Genomic DNA, 23,291 nt, shown 5'->3' with positions numbered 1-23,291 from the left:
ACCACAACCCAATTGAGATGGTTTGGGATGAGTTGGACCACAGAGTGAAGGAAAAGAAGCCAACAAGTGCTCAGCATATGTGGGAACCCCTTCAAGGCTGTTGGAAAAGCATTCCAGGTGAAGCTGGTTGAGAGAATGCCAAGAGTGTGCAAAGCTGTCATCTAGGCAAAGGGTGTCTACTTTGAAGAATCTAAAATATATTTTGACTTGTTTAACCCTTTTTTGGTTACTACATGATTCCATGTGTTATTTTCATAGTTTGTGCCTTCACTATTATTCTACAATGTAGAAAACTAGTAAAAATTAATTAAAACCCTTGAATGAGTAGGTGTACAGTATACATTTTTTGAGTTGCCAGAGGTGTGGTTTAGCCCATGTTCAGATCAGACACCAGACCGAATAAACGGGGTTCCACATGCGCAGCAAATATGACAGCTCCGATGACCTCAGACCTGTGTGATGGTGCTGTCCTCTTTTTTTCTTTTGGTGTTTTCACAGTAACTCTGATTATCTTACATTCAGCAGTGGATGGTTGCTTGTCCTCACCCACAGTATCAGCCATCTCTCTGCTCACAGGGTGTGGAAAGAGTCAGTTTTGCTTCGAAAACGATCTTCAAACTGCATCAGAGGTAACAGTGCAGGGATAGCAGGTCTGAATATTTTCACCTATTGTAATGCATTTCCAGACGTTTCTGAACACTCCTAAATTCATTCCGATGCAGCCATGACCTATATGATTTGTCATAAATGAATGATGAGTGATGAAGAGGCTCCACTAAAAGATGCTAACCTCTCATCAGCACCAAAAACAGAAGTTTTACATCTTGTGTTGTACCATTAGCACATAGTAATATCACAAAAGCAGAGATGATTTTACACTGAAAAAGTCGTTTATTTACCTTGCAGTGAAAAGAAAAAAAAAACATACATTTCACACCTGTCATTTGGCATCATACCAGAAAAGGGGGGGAGCAGACAGTGTGCTAGAGCTCCATACCAGAACAAAAAGAGGAGCTGCGATGATGTCAGTCAACAGAAAACGTATCTTTAATCAGAGCAGCCTTTATTACAAGCCTTTTAATAACTTCTGCAGTGCAGCACATCCAGGAGTTGGTGTGTATGGTATACAAGGCATGCATAGTGCATGAAGACAGAGTAGAGAGTAACCGTACAAACAAGGAGACCCTGAAGAACAGGAGTGCTTTGCTTCGTTGTATTTTGCAGTCGATGTTCTTCCCTCTGCGGTCTTCATAGATCAGACTCTGAACCCTTTTTCCCCTTCCTGTTTCCCTGCCAATCAGAGGAGACCAGAAAATATGGAGTGAGTACAGAGAGTTTCTTACATAGTTAGTTTGGTGGTCCGCTTGTCTGGGGCTTGACCGTCTCCAAAGGCTTAAGACAGCTCAGGAGATTCAACATTTCATGATAAGTTGTTACTAAACTAATACTCTTCAACTGAAATACACTAACAGTTCAGCATACTTGAGAAGTAATTAATCAAAGCTGGTATATTTATGACATTTTGGCATTACTCAGGCCTCCTTTAAGACTCTATAATGTTTAATCTGTAGGTGCTACAAAGCAAAAATTGGTGTCATATGAAGCTTTAACGCATGCTCTGTAATATGAATAGTATTTAGATTTTAAAAAAGAAAAGAAAAAAGACAAATATAAACACCAATAGCCACACCCGTCGCTATGGACGGGCCATAGGGGGGCTTGTGCCCTCCCCCCACTTGAGGTAATTTATTATTAAATATACATACTGTAGTACTGTAGGCTAATAATAATTGTGCCCTGCCCTCCCATGCATTTCATATGCCCCCCTTAAGACTGAGGTCTGGCGACGGGTCAATAGCGTTAACACGTGACCTGTTTATCGCTTTTCCATTTAATCACCGCACGGAACCTGTGAAGCATACGTGTTTCCGCACGGGCCCTTTTAAGCGCAGAACACATCGCTATTGACAATGTGCCATTCCACAAAATAATTTAAACGTTACGCCCAATTACCGAAGCTAGGTTTTTTTCTTTCTGCCTAGGATTCGTGCGCATGTCGTTTTAAACTACTCTCGAGTCAGTACTTTGGGGTTTTATAACAAACTACATTGTTTAGCAAGTCATGTTACCTAGCTAGCTAGCAACATGATAACTTGACCACTGACTATGCACACATTTGGATTGCAAGAACAAAAAACGGAATAGGCTGAAAAGGAACACCTGCCCTCGCCGACTGTAGTGGATCGCCCGTGCCTCCCACCTATGTACTGCAGTCATATCTTAAAAATGGACCAATAGAAGTATAAAGAGGGGTTCTTGCAGATGCAGGAATGCCCCAAATTGTGGCTGCAGTTGCTCCCTTCTCACCAAAAGCGTTGAGCAGAGTGAGGCGGGTGAAAAAGATGGGACAGGCAGAACAGTGACTGTATGCTAGCAGGATAGTCCATATCTCCAATAATCTTTGCTCATAGCGATGTTGTGTTTCCATTAGTGGATGAATTGGTCTAATTTAGCCTGTATGGTAAAGCCTCAATCCTTACCTACCTATTCCAATTCAAATGAGCTTTAAAAAAAAAAAAAAGTGAATAATGACAACATTTGGCTCATTTTAATTCAAAACAATGCGTTCTAAAATAAATCACATGCCTTGCACGCATGTCTTTCGTGAGTTTAGGCCATAAGTGAGGGTGTGGGAAGGGAAGGAGAGTGTGTAGGCCTGTGTATAAAGTTCTCTGAACAGTAGAAGATTTAAAAGCTATGTATCCATAGAGCCAGTTATTTTTTTCCTTTAGTCACACTCATTTAGAATGCCTGAAGCTTTAACAATACTTAAAGCTGTGTGTGTGCGCAAGTGTTAAACTTCAGGAACATTGATAAGAGGGAGTAGGCCTACTTAAACATTGGGCGCATTAATAGTTAGCTGTATATTAGTGACTTGTGTTGTTTATAGTGAAAATGCTATTAAAACATTCTGATGTAGCCTAGATAATTGTGTTTCCGTCCCTTGCAATCAAAGCATAGTATGCCTGTAACTCAATGCATTGCTTTTTAAATGGAAAAATCTTTCTTTAGGGCCAAATTTGAGCAAATTAACTAATGCCATTAATGCAATTAATTATTTTAATAGTTTGACAGCCCTAAACATAATATACTATACAGGTATATCAACGTTTCAGAGTGGGAAATCTGCTACTTTTAAAGATTTGGCCCATACTATACAGCAAAATTGGCATAATAGCAATCACAGTCCTCCTACTTGTAAAATTGCACATCCTGCAAATCACCAGCAGAGGGCAACCATTTTCAATATATTTTCACATTCACTCGGTTGATAACGCTTCCAAATTGTATCATCATTCTCAAAGTAGCAGAGATCCCACTCTGTAACTTTGATATGCCCATAGAGTATATTATGTTCAACAATATATAGAACAATTTTCCACATCTAAAATGATTTAATTTAATTTTTTATATTCATGTTTATATTTGTCAATATTCATAAATTAAGTTTAAAAAATGAGTTGGACAAAGTTAATGGTTTCGTTTTGTGTCCGTTTAGTGTACTGTTCTGGAGGGTGAGGACTACTGCTGCTGCACTGTTACCATGGTAATTTCCCTAGAGGTGACTTCCTGCCTGATCTAAGAGTGGAACACACAGATGCACGCGGGCACACACATACCTCAGATTTAAAGACATCACATTCGACTCACAGCTTTACACAGGTTGAACAGCACAACAAACAAACTGGGGTCATTCTACACTGCAACCCTAATCCCTCTCTCTGAACCAGGCGAGAGCTGTTGGTTTGATTTTAGACAGGGACACTTTATGAGATACACTAAATGTGTGTTGTATTGAGTTTTAGTTGCAAGTGTGATGAGTATCTATGTGCAGTCTTACCTGATGGTGTTTTGGCTGATCTGTTTGTAAACCTTTCACTTTTGACTTCTCTTGTTCAAGTGAGGCATGTAGTGATGTCACCTGGAGAGTGAAATAAATGTCATTCATCCAGGATGCCAGCTTTGCACAAGATTAATGGTTTGAGGCACACGCACAGCACACACACACCTGTGAAGACAGCTCCTCTTTGATATTTAGAAGCTCTTCCACCTGCAGTAGGATCTCCGCTTTATCTTTCACTGTGGAGAGAAGAAGAGAATGAATGAGAACAAGTAGGCCTACATAATGCATCAGTAATGGATGACTGTATAGTCTCAGATTTAATTAGGAGTGCAGTAGCTGTACTCTCTCCCTGCTGCAGCATCTTCAGGAGCTGGGAGTTTCTGGCTTTTACTTCTTTGTATTTCACCTGAGGATCGAGAACAATAAATGAGCTCAACATCCCCATGGGGACCATATAGATGTCACACACATTCACACCAACTGTAAATGCCAAATGGCGGCATTCTGTCCTTTGCCTTCGTGACATGCTCCAGCCAAAGCCCAGTACAGTATCCCTCCAATGACTCACCTCCCATTGTGAAATGACCTTCTTTAACTTGTCGATTTCTTGGTCTTTCTTCTCCAGGTCGTCCTTTAGCTGCTCAGTTCGGGGGTCCTGGGAGGTGTGATGGGAGTCACAGTTAGGCTCTGAGCGATAGTTACCTTGTCCTCCATGGTCTCATCAGCAGTCACTCCAATGGTCGACTTGTAAATATCATTTGAACACCAAACCATTATGCTTGGAATGAACTGATTTGCAGTCGGTCTCACCGGTTCATGCTCCGTTGAAGTCGTGACCTCGGCGCCAGCGCTGTTAGAAAACTGCTCCCGTCTTTTTTCCTGCTGTACGATTTTGCTAACGTCATCCTCAAGCTTGTTGAAGAACTTGTCTTCTGGAGGTGTGGGCGGTTTGGGCTCCTGGAGAGTGATGTCATCAATGGATTCAGCATTTGAATGATTAAAATCACTCACACACACCCTACACAATTGGCGCTTGTTCACGTCATATCATCACCTGTCCATCACATTCATCCTTACATTACAGGGTTTAAACCCTCGACCGAAGCACTGTAGGGCAAACAGCGAATACAACAATGATGCCATCCCTCACCTCTTTCTCCTGCTTCTTACTCAGCTGATCTGTAAAGGAGAATTGTGGTTTTTAAGGAGAATTCAACAAGTCAAGTGAATGTCATCAAAAAACAGAATAACAACATGAGTGGGACCACTGAGAAAACGAGACATTTATAGCATATTATACACAGCACCTGCTGTTCGTTGATTGCTAAACAAGTAGTCCTAGTGTTACTGCTATGGTGGCATTGTATTGATGAAATGGGGGCAGTGCTCAATGTTAAAGACCCAATGCAGCATCTCAATGTCAAATCATTTCTGGGGAACAATTAAGTACCTTACTGTGATGGTTTTCAATTAAAATGGTCAAAAAAGAAACAAAAATAGCTTCTTAGCCAGTGTAATTTCTCAAGCAAGAATTTAGGTAGGACTGTCTGGTACTGGTCTGAGTGGAAAACTGAAAACTAGCGATTATTGGGGCGGCAGGTAGCCTAGGAGTTAGCGCGTTGGGCCAGGAACCGAAAGGTTGCTTGTTCGAATCCCGAACCGACAAGGTGAAAAAACGATGTGCCCTTGAGCAAGGCACTTAACCCTAATTGCTCCAAAGTCACCATTGATAATGACAGACCCTGGCCATGACCCCACTCTCCAAAGGCTGTCTCATGCAAAAAAACAAAAAACATTTCCAATTCACACATACATACTTGTACATGTCTGAAATAGGACAAATATAAGCATTCACCAAATGTTTTCTTATTATAATGTATTATTATTATTATTGGCAGAGAGGTTGGGAACTCTTTCTTATTGGTCTTGTTGGGTTCTAACTTGAATTATACTTATTACTGTCACTATATAATAACTTATTGATTTAGGGGAACAGAAAATATGTGTATGGAAAGTTACTGAGAGAGACGAGGGGGTACAGAAAGTTCCCATCTGTTCAAACACATTATTGTTCTATATTAACAGATTTACCACCGGATGTCACCAGGCAGGCCAAAACTCCTTCCCACCAAAACAGGCTGAAATTTCAAGCAGTCTTTTCAAACAGCCCTTCCACTAAAACGGCATTATTATAATTTTCACAGTATTATTCCAACCTCATCGTGTGCAAATATATATAAAATACAGGAAAATCTGTACTTTTTTGACTGCACTGGGCCTTTAACATAAGAGTAGTTCTAGCCACTGGTGGTCTCACCCCCCTCTGCCTGGAAGTCCTTCAGAGACACAGTCATCTTCTTGTCTTTCCCCTGCTGGCTCTTCTTCTTGTCTTTCTTCCCTGCCGCTGCTCCTCCTCCTCGGGACTTGGGAGAGGGAGTATCTGTTCCATCATCATCCTGACATGAGACAATTTAAAAGAACAGCATCTGCTTTAATGGAACATTCATTTCCTCATCAAAAAATAAACATTTTGGTCAGTAGTTGTATCTCTCTATGGTTCTGATTGCTGTTAATCGTTTAATGATAGATGTTTAGTGACAGCGTGCTGTATAGAGTCCTGCGTGCTGTATAGAGTCCTGCACGGGGCCCTACCCATGCCCGCGGTGTTCAGGTCCTACTCAGGCCCGATTGCTTCTGCCAAATTGAAGGCCCGGCCCTGCCCGAACCCAGAAATACCTTACGTTAGTATCCATTAGCTGCTAGTCTATCTGTCCCTTGCTCCCTGCATGTCTCTGCTTGTGTGAGTATCCATAGCAACGCCTCTGCTTGCTGTTCTGTTCAATGACGAGACGGATAGCAGCTAGCTATAAACTAGCTACTTTTCGTCACTCTAAACTTCAACAGAACTCAAGGAACATTATTAATTTCTGTAAAATAATCTCTCCTGTGTACTCTGACAATGTTCTGGTCTTATATTTGACGAGGTTGAAGAACTTCTGACACCATGATATGTACTGCGCAGCAGAGCACAACCAAATGCTGCTGCTCCTCCTTTAAGAAATGGAACACTAGCCACTTTAATAATGTTTACATATCCTGCATTACTCATCTCATATGTACAGTGCCTTGCAAAAGTATTCATCCCCCTTGGTATTTTTCCTATTTTGTTGCATTACAACCTGTAATTTAAATGGATTTTTATTTGGATTTCATGTAATGGACATACACAAAATAGTCCAAATTGGTCAAGTGGAATTTAAAAAAGAACTTGTTTCAAAAAATTCTGAAAAATAAATAACAGAAAAGTGGTGCGTGCATATGTATTCACCCCCTTTGCTATGAAGCCCCTAAATAAGATCTGGTGCAACCAATTACCTTCAGAAGTCACATCATTTCTTAAATAAAGTCCACCTGTGTGCAATCTAAGTGTCACATGATCTGTCACATGTGTACATATACACCTGTCTGAAAGGCCCCAGAGTCTGCAACACCACTAAGCAAGGGGCACCACCAAGCAAGCGGCACCATGAAGACCAAGGAGCTCTCCAAACAGGTCAGGGACAAAGTTGTGGAGAAGTACAGATCAGGGTTGGGTTATAAAAAAATATCTGAAACTTTGAACATTCCATGGAGCACCATTAAATCCATTATAAAAAAATGGAACGAATATGGCACCACAACAAACCTGCCAAGAGAGGGCTGCCCACCAAAACTCACGGACCAGGCAAGGAGGGCATTAATCAGAGAGGCAACAAAGAGACCAAAGATAACCCTGAAGGAGCTGCAAAGCTCCACAGCGGAGATTGGAGTATGTGTCCATAGGACCACTTTAAGCCGTACACTCCACAGAGCTGGGCTTTATGGAAGAGTGGCCAGAAAAAAAGCCATTGCTTAAAGAAAAGAATAAGCAAACACGTTTGGTGTTCGCCAAAAGGCATGTGGGAGACTCCCCAAACATATGGAAGATGGCACTCTGGTCAGATGAGACTAAAATTGAGCTTTTTGGCCATGAAGGAAAACGCTATGTCTGGCACAAACCCAACACCTCTCATCACCCCGAGAACACCATCCCCACAGTGAAGCATGGTGGTGGCAGCATCATGCTGTGGGGATGTTTTTCCATCGGCAGGGAAACTGGTCAGAATTGAAGGAATGATAGATGGCGCTAAATACAGGGAAATTCTTGACGGAAATCTGTTTCAGTCTTCCAGAGATTTGACACTGGGACGGATGTTCACCTTCCAGCAGGACAATGACCCTAAGCATACTGCTAAAGCAACACTCGAGTGGTTTAAGGGGAAACATTTAAATGTCTTGGAATGGCCTAGTCAAAGCCCAGACCTCAATCCAATTGAGAATCTGTGGTATGACTTAAAGATTGCTGTACACCAGCGGAACCCATCCAACTTGAAGGAGCTGGAGCAGTTTTGCCTTGAAGAATGGGCAAAAATCCCAGTGGCTAGATGTGCCAAGCTTATAGAGACATACCAAGAGACTTGCAGCTGTAATTGCTGCAAAAGGTGGCTCTACAAAGTATTGACTTTGGGGGGGGTGAATAGTTATGCACGCTTAAGTTCTGTTTTTTTGTCTTCTTTCTTGTTTCACCCCAAAAAATATTTTGCATCTTCAAAGTGGTAAGCATGTTGTGTAAATCAAATGATACAAACCCCCAAAAAATATATTTTAATTCCAGGTTGTAAGGCAACAAAATAGGAAAAATGCCAAGGGGGGTGAATACTTTCGCAAGCCACTGTATATACTGTATTTTATACTATTCTACGGTATCTTAGTCACTTTAATCATGTTTACATATCTTGCATTACTCATCTCATATGTATTTACTGTATTCTATACTATTCTACTGTATCTTAGTCCATGCCGCTCTGACATCGCTCGTCCATATATGTATATATTCTTAATTAATTCCTTCCTTACTTAGATTTGTGTGTACTGGGTATATGTTGTGAAATGTTAGATATTACTTGTTTTTAATTACTGCATTGTCGGAGCTAGAAGCACAAGCGTTTCGCAACACCCGCAATAACATCTGCTGAACACGTATGTGACCAATAACATTTGATTTGATTTGAAATGGCTCAGCTTCAAAATGATAATGATCAATTTAGTGATACCTGTACCTAGGGCTGTGGCAGTAACAACATTTCATCAGCCGATGACTGTCAAGCAAATAACTGTCGGTCTCAAGGTAATTGACCTTTAACACATAGCCTTCAAGCCTTTTTAAAAAGTCTAATAAATCCATGTAATTTAGCCTACACCTTCACAATAAATCCATTTTTTTTTAGACAGGTCTAAAAAGCATGATATGAAGAAAATGTAGTCTATTTCAGAAGAACAGAATAGCATACTCTGAGTTGTCCTTATTTTAGGTCCTGATGTGGCTATGCCAAATGGCTGTGGGCTACACTAGTTAATTTAGCAGACAATATTTGCTTATAATTCCGTGGCATTATTTTATAGTATGAAGAAGTATAAATATTTTCTCCAAATGATTTGAGGGAGTGCGCACATGCGGCTTTTCTGTGTTGAGCGGTTAACAAAGAAATAGGTACTCCTATATGCTTAATTTAACTCTAATGATAATTTGAAAAAAGTAGCTTGAAAGGCATGAGCTCTGCTGAGTTTTTTGCGCAGGCTGTAAACACTACAAGTCTCTCATTCACAATTTGACAAGGACTTGATAATGCCTTGAATTTCACGGCGGCATCACCTTTGTGGCCGTAATGCACCCTAAAAAAATCCATGCCTTTTGCGGGCTGGAATGCTGCGTTGTGCCCTTCTCCCTCAGTGTGCTGCGCAACTCGAAAAGTCTCTCACTCATTCAGCTCTCCGTCACATGATCGGGTCTTTCTCACTGGCTACAAGTTAAGAGACACATCCAATTCCGAGGTGCATATTGAAGATGTCGGAAGAACTGTCCACATTTACTTTTCGTCAGCCAACAAGAGGAGTAGGCCTAACGAACTGCAAAAGGACTAGCCTATGTCAATCTACTATCCCCCATTGTACAAAAGTCGACCTATACTATTCTGTCCCAATGTAACAGTGTTGAAATAGACATCCTTAGTTCTATGAGTTGTCATAATTAAGCAGCCAGTTTATGTATATGTAGGTATAGTTGTCGAGCCACCTGCTGTATTATTTGAGTAACTGCATCCCATTGTATATAATATATGTGCACATGATCACGCAGCATCCAGTCAAAGAGTTGTTAAACTTTGATGGAGGTATGTATCGTGATCCATGCTGCACCCAGTGTTTTCACTTTTAAAATGATATCTAATGTAAGTTAGGCTGAAAACCATATTGTTTTATAAATCAATATCGATGTTGACATGTTATGTGATAGTGTTAGAGTTGTGTCATGTATTTACAATTGTATGGACATTTACAAAATTTGCACGTTGCGTTACGCTAAAGGCTAGCTAACGTTCGCCTTGCACTTTCTTTGCTAATGAGGCTAGCCACCTCGTGAATTGTAAATTTATTTTTATTTTATGTTATTTCATGTCACTCAAGATTGCTTGGTGGGTTGCAGTTGTTCTGACGTTTACACAGTGTTGTGTATGTATTTGCAGGTATGTGCTCCCAAATTATATGGAATAATGTTATGTTCCTGTACAGGTGTAGCCTATGTGCTGTGGTGATGTGTTATGGCAGTCAGGCGGAGTCATTATAAGTTGAGCGGTCCTCTGTAGCCATGTTGTTATATATGCAATGTATAAAATGTATATTATAAATATACATTTTTATAAAATTGTTACAGTTCCAGTAAAAGTTGTTAAACTTTGGAGATTGCTTGGTGGGTTGCAGTTGTTCGGACGTTTACATTGTGTTATGTATGTATTTGCAGAATAAACAGTGAAAGAGAACAGCACCGTGTCCTTTGTTGATGAGCCATATGAGAGCTGTTACATTAACATAGTCTGGGACAGTTGTGGGGTGTGATAGATCCCAAATTAATACAACCACTAGCATCAAAAAACCTTTTTTATGCAATGTGTCTGACGCAACAGATCAGAACGTTTAGCTTAAAATGTTGATAAACTATTTGGCTATTTCTTCACATTATAAGCGCAGCAATGCGCACACGGCAGTAGGCTATATGCGCGAATGTTCCATTAGCGGGAAAACACCATTATCAAAAGTGACCGCAAATGCAATTATGCATGTAATGCTTTAATTATAAAAGGTGCATTTGTATGGTGAAAATAATTTTCCTCAAACTTGAAACTCACTCGCTGCTTATGAACTCAGCAAAAAAAGAAACGTCCTCTCACTGTCAACTGCGATTATATTCAGCAAACTTAACATGTGGTCCTCTGTAGCTCAGCTGGTAGAGCACGGCGCTTGTAACGCCAAGGTAGTGGGTTCGATCACCGGGACCACCCATACACAAAAATGTATGCACGCATGACTGTAAGTCGCTTTGGATAAAAGCGTCTGCTAAATGGCATATTATTATTATTATTATTATTATGTGTAAATATTTGTATGAACATAACAAGATTCAACAACTGCGACAAACTGAACAAGTTCCACAGACATGTGACTAACAGAAATTGAATCATGTGCCCCTGAACAAAGTAACAGTCAGTTTCTGGTGTGGCCACCAGCTACATTAAGTACTGCAGTGCATCTCCTCCTCATGGACTGCACCAGATTTGCCAGTTCTTGCTGTGAGATGTTACCCCACTCTTCCACCAAGGCACCTGCAAGTTCCCAGACATTTCTGGAGGGAATGGCCCTAGCCCTCACCCTCCGATCCAACAGGTCCCAGACGTGCTCAATGGGATTGAGATCCGTGCTCTTCGCTGGCCATGGCAGAACACTGACATTCCTGTCTTGCAGGAAATCACGTTGTCATGCTGGAGGGTCATGTCAGGATGAGCCTGCAGGAAGGGTACCACATGAGGGAGGAGGATGTCTTCCCTGTAACGTACAGCGTTGAGATTGCCTGCAATGACAACAAGCTCAGTCCGATGCTGCTGTGACACTCCGCCCCAGATCATGACGGACCATCCACCTCCAAATCGATCCCGCTCCAGAGCACAGGCCTCGGTGTAACGCTCCTTAGACGATAAACGCGAATCCGACCATCACCCCTGGTTTGTGCCCATAGGCAACGTTGTTGCCGGTGATGTCTGGTGAGGACCTGCCTTACAACAGGCCTACAAGCCCTCAGTCCAGCCTCTCTCAGCCAATTGCGGACTGTCTGAGCACTGATGGAGGGATTGTGCGCGTTCCTGGTATAACTCGGGCAGTTGTTGTTGCCATCCTGTACCTGTCCCACAGGTGTGATGTTCGGATGTACCGATCCTGTGCAGGTGTTGTTACACGTGGTCTGCCACTGCGAGGACGATCAGCTGTCTGTCCTGTCTCCCTGTAGCGCTGTCTTAGGCGTCTCACAGTACGGACATTGCAATTTATTGCCCTGGCCACATCTGCAGTCCTCATGCCTCCTTGCAGCATGCCTAAGGCATGTTCACGCAGATGAGCAGGGACCCTGGGCATCTTTCTTTTGGTGTTTTTCAGAGTCAGTAGAAAGGCCTCTTTAGTGTCCTAAATTTTCATAACTGTTACCTTAATTGCCTAACGTCTGTAAGCTGTTAGTGTCTTAACGACCGTTTCACAGGTGCATGTTGATTAATTGTCTATGGTTCATTGAACAAGCATGGGAAACAGTGTTTAAACTCTTTACAATAAAGATCTGTGAAGTTATTTGGATTTTTACAAATTATCTTTGAAAAGACAGGGTCCTGAAAAAGGGACGTTCCTTTTTTTGCTGAGTTTATATGCCAGTTAGGCTCTACACCCCTTGTAAAGCAGATTAATGTGCTTAATTTTAAGAAGTTATTTGGCCACTTTAGTTGTGATATAAACCTTATTAAAACATATAGGCCTATGTTTTACTACATGAGGTGTGCGACTATGATTAGAAGAAAAAAAAAGGCATGGTTTCTTATTCACAAGTGAAAATATATAATTCACAAGTGACAGGCTAATAGTCACCCATCAGCGTATTCTTGATTTAATCTAGTCTTTACTAAATAATATGTGACATTTGTTCTCCCGCAACTGCATAGTCTATAGAAATGTTAAGCAACATCAGCTCATGGGCTCTCATGAAGTGTTCGATTAGATTTTCGAAAACATTTGCATTGATGTCAGAGTGATTAGAGGGACAATAGAGTGCTGAGTACCAGGCAGTTAGCAAGTTTGGGAGGCTACTAATGACCAGCAGCAGCATCAGAGCTTGGAGAAGCCTAGTTACCGTGACTAAACAGTCACGTGGAATTTGACTGCCTTCATGAGTGGTAATAGGGTCACCGCAATAGCCTTACCTGTACCCTAGTTATTAATGAAAAAAACATGCCCTAACACGATGTATAATGTCGGGGCCCATCGGGCTCGGGTAGCATTGGGGCAGTATGGTACCTGTTTGTGCTCCTCAAACTCCAGTTTACTCATAATCAGCGCCTTCTCCAGGTCTGCCTCATACAGCTCGCTCGTTAACTGCATTGGGCAGAAACAAAGACGAAAATTAAGGATGGGATCAGCTGGGGGATCAGCAAAGGGTAACATCCATAAGCAATCTTTATGTCCATTCATACCCATGTCAGGTGTTACCATGGGCCCTGTTCAGAAACCACCCCTAAGCAATCATGTAGATATTTTTAAAATGGGAGGGGGGGGTTCTGTCGGTTGTACCTGGTAGTCTCTCTGCTTCCATTGCTGCCAGCCTTCCGGGTGCATGGATTGGTCCCCCACCGCGGGATGGAGTAGCTCATTGGCCACACCCTGCAGTGACAGGGAGGGGGGCGGGGCAGAGGACTTCTGAGGGAGCTTCTTAAAGGCAAGACTCCTTAACTGGGGACAGGAGACATCATCAGTCTACAAACTCAGGTGAATTAGGGAAAGTGAAACCTTAGGAGACCTGACGTTGGGAACACCAGAAATTGGTGTTCAGCGAGGAGGTTAAATGCCTCTGCCAGTCACCTCATTGGCCTCGCTCTGTTGCTGCTCTCTCTTCTTCTTCCTCTTCTCCTTCTTCTTGTCGTTGCTCGCGGTGGATTTCCCCTCGGTTGCCTTCCCAGGCCGAGCCTTTCCAGAGTCCCGGCCACCTCTGGTCTTTCCTGACTCGGAATCTGAGTCCGAATCAGAGTCGACCTGAAGCAAGGCAAAGCGAGAAGCTGTGGTGTGGACGGAGATCATTGCTGATGCCATCTGCTGACCTGTGCACAACAAAATAAGATACAGGCAGAAAGGAAACATGTCAAATTAGGCAATGGATAACAACAAAACCTTTCTAATCTGAACCTCTACAGTGCAACCCTAATAATAAACAAAAAGAAAGCCATATAAAAACAGACCCAATACCATAGAGATCCTATTAAATTACTAGAGGGGCTATGTCATAAACCCTCAAAGTTCCAGAATGGGATGAAAATTGCAGCCATATTGGTCAGGAAGATATCCAAACCAGTCTAATTGGAAAGAACGGCAGTAGAGGCATAATCCTGATTTTACTTATGCAGGAAAATAAAAGGAAGGTATGTGATCTATCATATCGTGTAATATAATTATTTTCAACCTATATTGTCATATACAATGCCTTCAGAAAGTATTCATACCCCTTGACATAATCCACATTGTGTTGTAGCCCGAACTGAAAATGGACAAGATTTTTTCCCCTAATCCATCTACATACAATACCCCATAATTGCAAAAAGTGAAAACATGTTTTTAGAAATTGTAGCAATTAAAAAAAAAATGTAATATATAAATATATAATTTACATAAGTATTTACACCCGAGTCAAGACATGTTAGAATCACCTTTGGCAGCAATTGCCTGCAAGTCTTTATGGGTAAGTCTCTTAAGAGCTTTGCACACCTGGATTGTACAATATTTGCACATTATTCTTTTTAAAATCTTTCAAGCTCTGTCAAGTTGGTTGTTGATCATCGCTAGACAGCCATTTTCAAGTATTGCCATAGATTTTCAAGCCGATTTAAGTCAAAACTAAAACTAGGCCACTCAGGAACATTCAATGTCGTCTTGGTAAACAACTCCAGTGTGTATCTGGCCCTGTGTTTTAGGTTGTTATCCTGCTGAAAGGTGAATGTCTCCCAGTGCCTGTTGTAAAGCAGACTAAACCAGGTTTTCCTCAAGGATTTTGTCTGTGCTTAGCTCTATTCCTTTTTATTTTTATCTTTAAAAACTCCCTAGTCCTTGCCCATGACAAACATTGGTACTCAGTGATGTGTTGTGTTTGCCCCATACATAATGCATTTGACATTTTAGTCATTTAGCAGACGCTCTTAACCAGAGCGACTTACAGGAGCAATCAGGGTTAAGTGCCTTGCTCAAGGGCACAGACAGATTTTTCACCTAGTCGGCTCGGGGATTAGAACCAGCGACCTTTCGGTTACTGGCACAACGCTCTTAACCACTAAGCTACCTGCCGCCCGTATTCAGGACATGAAGGTAATTTCTTTGACAAATGTTTTGCAGTTTTACTTTAGTGCCTTATTGCAAACAGGATGCATGTTTTGGAATATTTTTATTCTGTACAGGCTTCCTTCTTTTCACTTGGTCATTTAGGTTAGTATTGTGGAGTAATTACAATGTTGTTGATCCATCCTCAGTTCTCTCCTATCACAGCCATTAAACTAACTGTTTTAAAGTCACCTTTGGTCTCATGGTGAAATCCCTGAGCAGTTTCCATCCTCTCCAGCAACTGAGTTAGGAAGGACGCCTGTATCTTTGCAGGGACTGGGTGTGCTGATACACCATCCAAAGTGTATTTAAACTTCACCATGCTCAAAGGGATATTCAATGTCTGCTTTTAAAAAAATATATATATATATACACACACACACCCATCTATCAATAGGTGCCCTTCTTTGCGAGACATTGGAAAACCTCCCTGGTCTTTTTGTTTGAATCGGTGTTTGAAATTCACTTCTCGACTGAGGGACCTTACAGATAATTGTATGTGTGGGTTATATAGATGGGGTAGTCATACAAAAATCACATTAAACACTTTTATTGCACACAGAGTGAGTGCATGCAACTTGTGACTTGTTAAGCACATTTTTACAACAACTTATTTAGGCTAACCATAACAAAGGGGTTGAATACGATACTTATTGACTCAAGACATTTCAGCTTTTCATTTTTTTATAATTTGTAAACATTTCTAAAAACATAATTCTACTTTGACATTATGGGTTATTTTGTGTAGGCCAGTGACAAAAAACAACAATTTAATCAATTTTAAATTCAGACTAACAACAAAACAAAATGTCAAGAGGTGTGAATATTTTCTGTTTCTAATTATAAATACAGTATATACGGGGGGGGGGTGTAAATTGCCTCTAAAATATATAAACAGACCAGAAATGTCTAAATGTTGTAAACAGACCAGAAATGTTGTTTATATTCAGCAAACTTAACATGTGTAAATATTTGTATGAACATAACAAGATTCACATAAACTGAACAAGTTCCACAGACATGTGACTAACTGAACAAAGGGGGGGTGGTCAAAATCAAAAGTAACAGTCAGTATCTGGTGTGGCCACCAGCTGCATTAAGTACTGCAGTGCATCTCCTCCTCATGGACTGCACCAGATTTGCCAGTTCTTGCTGTGAGATGTTACCCCACTCTTCCACCAAGGCACCTGCAAGTTCCCGGACATTTCTGGAGGGAATGGCCCTAGCTCTCACCCTCCGATCCAACAGGTCCCAGACATGCTCAATGGGATTGAGATCCGTGCTCTTCGCTGGCCATGGCAGAACACTGTCTTGCAGGAAATCACGCACAAAACGAGCAGTATGGCTGGTGGCATTGTCATGCTGGAGGGTCATGTCAGGATGAGCCTGCAGGAAGGGTACCACATTTGGGAGGAGGATGTCTTCCCTGTAACGCACAGGGTTGAGATTCCCTGCAATGACAACAAGCTCAGTCCGATGATGCTGTGACACACCGCACCAGACCATGACGGACCATCCACCTCCAAATCGATCCCGCTCCAGAGCACAGGCCTGTAAGGTGAACCTTCGCCCCAGTCTGAGGTCCTAAGCAGGTTTTCATCAAGGATATCTCTGTACTTTGCGCCATTCATCTTTGCCTCGATCCTGACTTGTCTCCCAGTCCCTGGCGCTGAAAAACATCCCCACAGCATGATGCTGCCACCACGATGCTTCACCGTAGGGATGGTGTCAGGTTTCCTCCAGACGTGACGCTTGGCATTCAGGCTAAAGAGTTCAATCTTGGTTTCATCAGCCCAGAGAATATTGTTTCTCATGGTCTGAGATTCTTTAGTTACCTTTTGGCAAACTCCAAGCGGGCTGTCATGTGCCTTTTACTGAGGAGTGGCTTCCGTCTGGCCAAAAAGAGGAGTGCTGCAGAGATGGTTGTCCTTCTGGAAGGTTCTCCCATCTCCACAGAGGAACTGTGGAGCTCTGTCAGAGTGACCATTGGGTTCTTGGTCACCTCCCTGACCAAGGCCCTTCTCCCCCGATTGCGCAGTTTGGCCGGGCGGCCAGCTCTAGGAAGAGTCTTGGTGGTTCCAAACTTCTTCCATTTAAGAATCATGGAGGCCACTGTGTTCTTGGGGACCTTCAATGCTGCCGAAATGTTTTGGTATCCTTCCCCAGATCTGTGCCTCGACACAATCCTGTCTCTGAGCTCTACGGACAATTCATTCGACCTCATGGCTTGTTTTTGCTCTGACATGCACTGTCAACTGTGGGACCTTATATAGACAGGTGTGTGCCTTTCCAAATCATGTCCAATCAATTGAATTTACCACAGGTGGACTCCAATCAAGTTGTACAAACATCTCAAGGATGATCAATGCAAACAGGATGCGCATGAGCTCAATTTCGAATCTCATAGCAAAGGGTCTGAATACTTACGTAAAAAAAGGTATTTCTGTTTTTCATTTTTAATAAATGTGCAAACATTTCTAACAACCTGTTTTCGCTTTGTCATTATGGGGTTTTGTGTGTAGATTGATGAGGATTTTTTTTTTCTTCATCCATTTTAGAATAAGACTAACGTAATAAAATGTGGAAAAGGGGAAGGGGTCTGAATACGCTGTACTTGCAGTTAAAACACTTTTTTATTTATTTTGTATTTTATTCTTCTAAAACTGTCTGGCTAGCTAACATACAGTGCAGATAAATTCTTCAAAATCATTAGAAATAAGCTTTTTGTGTGGGTATGGAACATTTCTGGGATCTTTTATTTCAGCTCATGAAACATGGGACCAACACTTTACATGTTGCATTTATCTTTTTGTTCAGTTTAGTATTCTAATTCCTAATTCTATGCCCAATACAATGTCAATTCCTGGTTCTACAATTAGCTAGCCTGCCTACTTCTGGTCTTCAACTAAAATACAACTTTTGTTACATAGCCTATGAACCTGTTTTAGCGAGCAAGCACAGTAGTAAAACACTTGCTGGTTAGCTAGCTGGATGGAGATTAGTTTTACATGTCACATGCTACTCATAAACAGCAGCTTGCTGCTGCTGCACTTGCCCAATAATGGACTAAAGGAGCCTAACGTTACACCTTATAGTCCAAGGACCTTACATGTTCTGTTTAAAGGTGATTTGGCTCTGGAAGCCAAAACAGCCAAATACTCCATCTAAACTTGAATTAATTCTCAATTGTGGTACTGTTATCGAAACACAAATCCTCTACTTTCAGATCACATTAGCATACTTTCACAAATGCTAAATACACACTTACTGTACACAGTTTTAATTGGTTTTAACACTGTTGCAGCCGACATAATTTTTCAGTGACATTTTTGTGTCATCTGTCTTCAGTTTACACACAGGTATTCGGAGCAACCTGGTCTCAGACCATTTCGTATTATTCTGTATGTAAATCCGTGGCACTCCATTTAGTATCATATGTTACGTTTCATATGGTATGTATTACATTTGTGGATGTCAATCACCATTTCGTATGATACATTACAAATTACAATTCGTATGGGTTACGAATTTGCAAAACGTACGTTACAAATTTGCTAAATGTATAGGTTAAAATTATATTTTGTTGTGGCTAACGTTAGCTACAGTGAGGGAAAAAAGTATTTGATCCCCTGCTGATTTTGTACGTTTGCCCACTGACGAAGAAATTATCAGTCTATCATTTTAATGGTAGGTTTATTTGAACAGTGAGAGACAGAATAACAACCAAAAAATCCAGAAAAACGCATGTCAAAAATGTTATAAATTGATTTGCATTTTAATGAGGGAAATAAGTATTTGACCCCTCTGCAAAACATGACTTAGTACTTGGTGGCAAAACCCTTGTTGGCAATCAGAGGTCAGACGTTTCTTGTAGTTGGCCACCAGGTTTGCACACATCTCAGGAGGGATTTTGTTCCACTCCTCTTTGCATATCTTCTCCAAGTCATTAAGGTTTCGAGGCTGACGTTTGGCAACTCGAACCTTCAGCTCCCTCCACAGATTTTCTATGGGATTAAGGTCTGGAGACTGGCTAGGCCACTCCAGGACCTTAATGTGCTTCTTGAGCCACTCCTTTGTTGCCTTGGCCGTGTGTTTTGGGTCATTGTCATGCTGGAATACCCATCCACAACCCATTTTCAATGCCCTGGCTGAGGGAAGGAGGTTCTCACCCAAGATTTGACAGTACATGGCCCCGTCCATTGTCCCTTTGATGCAGTGAAGTTGTCCTGTCTCCTTAGCAGAAAAACACCCCCAAAGCATAATGTTTCCACCTCCATGTTTTACGGTGGGGATGGTGTTCTTGGGGTCATAGGCAGCATTCCTCCTCCTCCAAACACGGCGAGTTGAGTTGATGCCAAAGAGCTCGATTTTGGTCTCATCTGACCACAACACTTTCACCCAGTTCTCCTCTGAATCATTCAGATGTTCATTGGCAAACTTCAGACGGCCCTGTATATGTGCTTTCTTGAGTAGGGGGACCTTGCGGGCGCTGCAGGATTTCAGTCCTTCACGGCGTAGTGTGCTACCAATTGTTTTCTTGGTGACTATGGTCCCAGCTGCCTTGAGATCATTGACAAGATCCTCCCATGTAGTTCTGGGCTGATTCCTCACCGTTCTCATGATCATTGCAACTCCACAAGGTGAGATCTTGCATGGAGCCCCAGGCAGAGGGAGATTGACAGTTATTTTGTGTTTCTTCCATTTGCGAATAATCGCACCAACTGTTGTCACCTTCTCACCAAGCTGCTTGGCGATGGTCTTGTAGCCCATTCCAGCCTTGTGTAGGTCTACAATCTTGTCCCTGACATCCTTGGAGAGCTCTTTGGTCTTGGCCATGGTGGAGAGTTTGGAATCTGATTGATTGATTGCTTCTGTGGACAGGTGTCTTTTATACAGGTAACAAGCTGAGATTAGGAGCACTCCCTTTAAGAGTGTGCTCCTAATCTCAGCTCGTTACCTGTATAAAAGACACCTGGGAGCCAGAAATCTTTGATTGAGAAGGGGTCAAATACTTATTTCCCTCATTAAAATGCAAATCAATTTATAACATTTTTGACATGCGTTTTTCTGGATTTTTTTGTTGTTATTCTGTCTCTCACTGTTCAAATAAACCTACAATTAAAATGATAGACTGATCATTTCTTCGTCAGTGGGCAAACGTACAAAAATCTGCAGGGGATCAAATACTTTTTTCCCTCACTGTAGGTGGCTATCGCTAACATTGACTAATGTCAGCTAGGCTAGAGGTTTGGGTTAAGTTTAGGAGTTAGGTTAAGGGTTAAGGTTAGGTTGAGGGGAAGGGTTAGCTAAAAGAGTTAAGGTTAGCTAACATGCTAAGTAGCTAAAAAGCAGTAAGTAGTAGAAAAGTTGATAATTAGCAAAAATGCTAAAGTTGTCCGTGATGAGATTCGAACACGCAACCATTGGGTTGCTAGATGTTCACGTTAGGGAAGGTTTAGCTAAAAGGGATATTTATTTATTTATTTTTATTTAACCTTTATTTAACCAGGTAAGCCAGTTGAGAACAAGTTCTCATTTACAACTGCGACCTGGCCAAGATAAAGCAAAGCTGTGCGATAAAAAACAACAACAGAGTTACATATGGGATATACAAAACGTACAGTCAAAAACACAATAGAAAAATAGAAAATCTATATACAGTGGGTGCAAATGTAGTAAGTTATGGAGGTAAGGCAATAAATAGGCCATAGTGCAAAATAATTACAATTTAGTATTAAACACTGGAATGATAGATGTGCAGAAGATGATGTGCAAATAGAAATACTGGGGTGCAAATTAGCAAAATAAATAACAATATGGGGATGAGGTAGTTGGGTGGGCTAATTACAGATGGGCTGTGTACAGGTGCAGTGATCGGTAAACTGCTCTGACAACTGATGCTTAAAGTTAGTGAGGGAGATAAGAGTCTCCAGCTTCAGAGATTTTTGCAGTTCACTCCAGTAATTGGCAGCAGAGAACTGGAAGGAATTGCGGCCAAAGGAGGTGTTGGCTTTGGGGATGACCAGTGAGATATACATAGGCAGGCCAGGATGGATATAGGTCTGTAACATTTTGGATCTAGAGTGTCACCCTCTTTGAAGAGGCCAGCAGTAGCAAAATGCTTGTTGAAATACTCGATTATCATAGATTTATCGTTGGTGACAGTGTTTCCTAGCCTCAGTGCAGTGGGCAGCTGGGAGGAGGTGCTCTTATTCTCCATGGACTTTACAGTGTCCCAAAACCTTTTGGAAAACTTTTTGGAATTAGTGCTACAGGTTAGGGTTAGCTAACATGCTAAGTAGTTGCAAAGTACCTAAAATGTAGTAAGCAGTTGAAAATGTGCTAATTAGGTAAAATTGTCTGTGATGAGATTCGAACGTTTGCGTTATACGCCCGACCAACCACCCTCCCTTTGTCTTAAGTTTCCTTCTGTCTTATGTAACCATACCAAACGTAACACATCATTCTAATTTCACACACCGGATTTACGTTTACCATGTTAGGTCTAGTCTATGAGAGCAGGCTGTTCGGGGAGACATAGCTAATTAGAACAGTGTCTTCCCTCTGGTTTCCGTAAACAAGCGCTGTAACATGGAAATATGGCCGTGTGGGAACCCTAACCTGATAAAGTTGTGTAAGAACATTTTACACAATTATTTCTCGCTGATATGAAATAAGGTCCTTATGCTTCCAATGCCGTACCGCAAGTGGTGCTAATGTTCAGACCGAGCCTCGGGGCACATAAAGAAACTCACCCGTACAGAAGACGACTTTGTACAATTATTTAGCTATGTGTAATGGAATGGAACTGAGTCACGATGAAGGGCTACTGTGCTGGCATTTCACTTCTTTAGCTAACTGGGTTGCCTTTATAGTCGGTTGACACTGTTTCAAACTAAAGTTTACAACTCGGCGCAGAGGGAAGTTGGCATTAGGTTATTGGATATCTAGCTAAAGTAACGTTAGTTAACTTGTGTTACCGAAAGAAACCGTGTCGTCCGATTAGCTTGGTTCAACGAAAGCATCGAATGTTGTTGCCTAGCTAGCTAGCTCAGTCAGAAATAGAAGAGTTCTAGCTAAATGGCTAGCTAGCACATATAGCTACATATTGCAGCCATATCCATGTGTTGCAGCTGTAAACTAGCTAAGTAGCTAGCTCGTATTATGGTTCGTTTACATGACAGACTCAAATGCTTTTATAATTTGGAAATCAAATCAGTTCATTAAATATTGCATTGGGTATGTTTGAGGGAAAATATTAATACAATAAAAAATGTAATTCAAAACATACTTTCACCTGTTCAAGTAGTTAGCTAGCTAGATATCACACGTTCACCACTTTCCGTTGGCAAAGTAACTACGGTGGCCCAGTTGCCCAAAAAGTATTCTGCAAGACAAAACGGGGCCGTGATGGCGAACTCTGGTGACGGGCAGTAATATGTAAATAGCTTGACGTCAACAGTAGAGGGAGACAGAGGTCTAGTTTTGCAACACTGTATTCATGACTGCCTTTCCAGCCCAAACTGCCTCAACTTAATCCGAAGAGACTTTACATTTTATAATAATAATAATATAATATGCCATTTAGCAGACGCTTTTATCCAAAGCGACTTACAGTCATGCGTGCGTACATTTTTGTGTATGGGTGGTCCCGGGGATCGAACCCACTACCTTGGCGTTACAAGCGCCGTGCTCTACCAGCTGAGCTACAGAGGACCATTTTCATCATTTCATTATTATTATTTTGTCCCCCACAATTAAATCGAGGGGGGGACTATGGATCTGTCTCCGTCCGTTCTTAAGTTAGTCACACGCAATATTTCAGACACCACTGGGCCGATTTTGCACAAACTTGGTTGAATGA

General features: G+C 41.6%; 1 protein-coding gene across 2 annotated transcripts; it reads right to left on the bottom strand.

The window, feature by feature from the left end:
* Window positions 1–868: 868 nt before the first annotated feature.
* On the bottom strand, window positions 869–22,822 carry LOC121587510 (G kinase-anchoring protein 1-like). 2 transcript variants are annotated; one of them, XM_041904505.1, is made up of 12 exons: window positions 22,719–22,822; window positions 13,925–14,160; window positions 13,637–13,795; window positions 13,364–13,441; window positions 6,222–6,360; window positions 5,055–5,083; window positions 4,715–4,861; window positions 4,473–4,559; window positions 4,247–4,310; window positions 4,070–4,140; window positions 3,902–3,982; window positions 869–1,290 (listed from the first exon to the last, which is right to left on the bottom strand). In XM_041904505.1, exons 2-12 carry the CDS (start codon window positions 14,150–14,152, stop codon window positions 1,249–1,251), a joined length of 1,125 nt encoding a protein of 374 aa, XP_041760439.1. In that variant the 5' UTR covers window positions 14,153–14,160; window positions 22,719–22,822; the 3' UTR covers window positions 869–1,248. The 2 variants fall into 2 exon arrangements, with proteins under 2 accessions (XP_041760439.1, XP_041760440.1); XM_041904506.1 differs by having other exon boundaries at window positions 22,725–22,822.
* Between the last annotated feature and the right edge of the window lie 469 nt (window positions 22,823–23,291).

This window comes from Coregonus clupeaformis, chromosome 18 (assembly GCF_020615455.1).
Source record: "Coregonus clupeaformis isolate EN_2021a chromosome 18, ASM2061545v1, whole genome shotgun sequence".
Taxonomy (NCBI): Eukaryota; Metazoa; Chordata; class Actinopteri; order Salmoniformes; family Salmonidae; genus Coregonus; species Coregonus clupeaformis.
Note: the sequence above shows the minus strand (reverse complement) of the source record. Positions and strands in the feature narration are given on the sequence as shown.

Coding starts and splice junctions, on each gene's coding strand:
- LOC121587510 (XM_041904505.1), bottom strand. CDS start 14,152: ATGGCATCAGCAATGATCTCCGTCCACACCACAGCTTCTCGCTTTGCC. Junction 13,442..13,636: donor GGAAGCAGAGAGACTACCAG/GTACAACCGACA, acceptor TGCCCAATGCAG/TTAACGAGCGAGCTGTATGA. Junction 3,983..4,069: donor AAGAGGAGCTGTCTTCACAG/GTGTGTGTGTGC, acceptor TTCACTCTCCAG/GTGACATCACTACATGCCTC.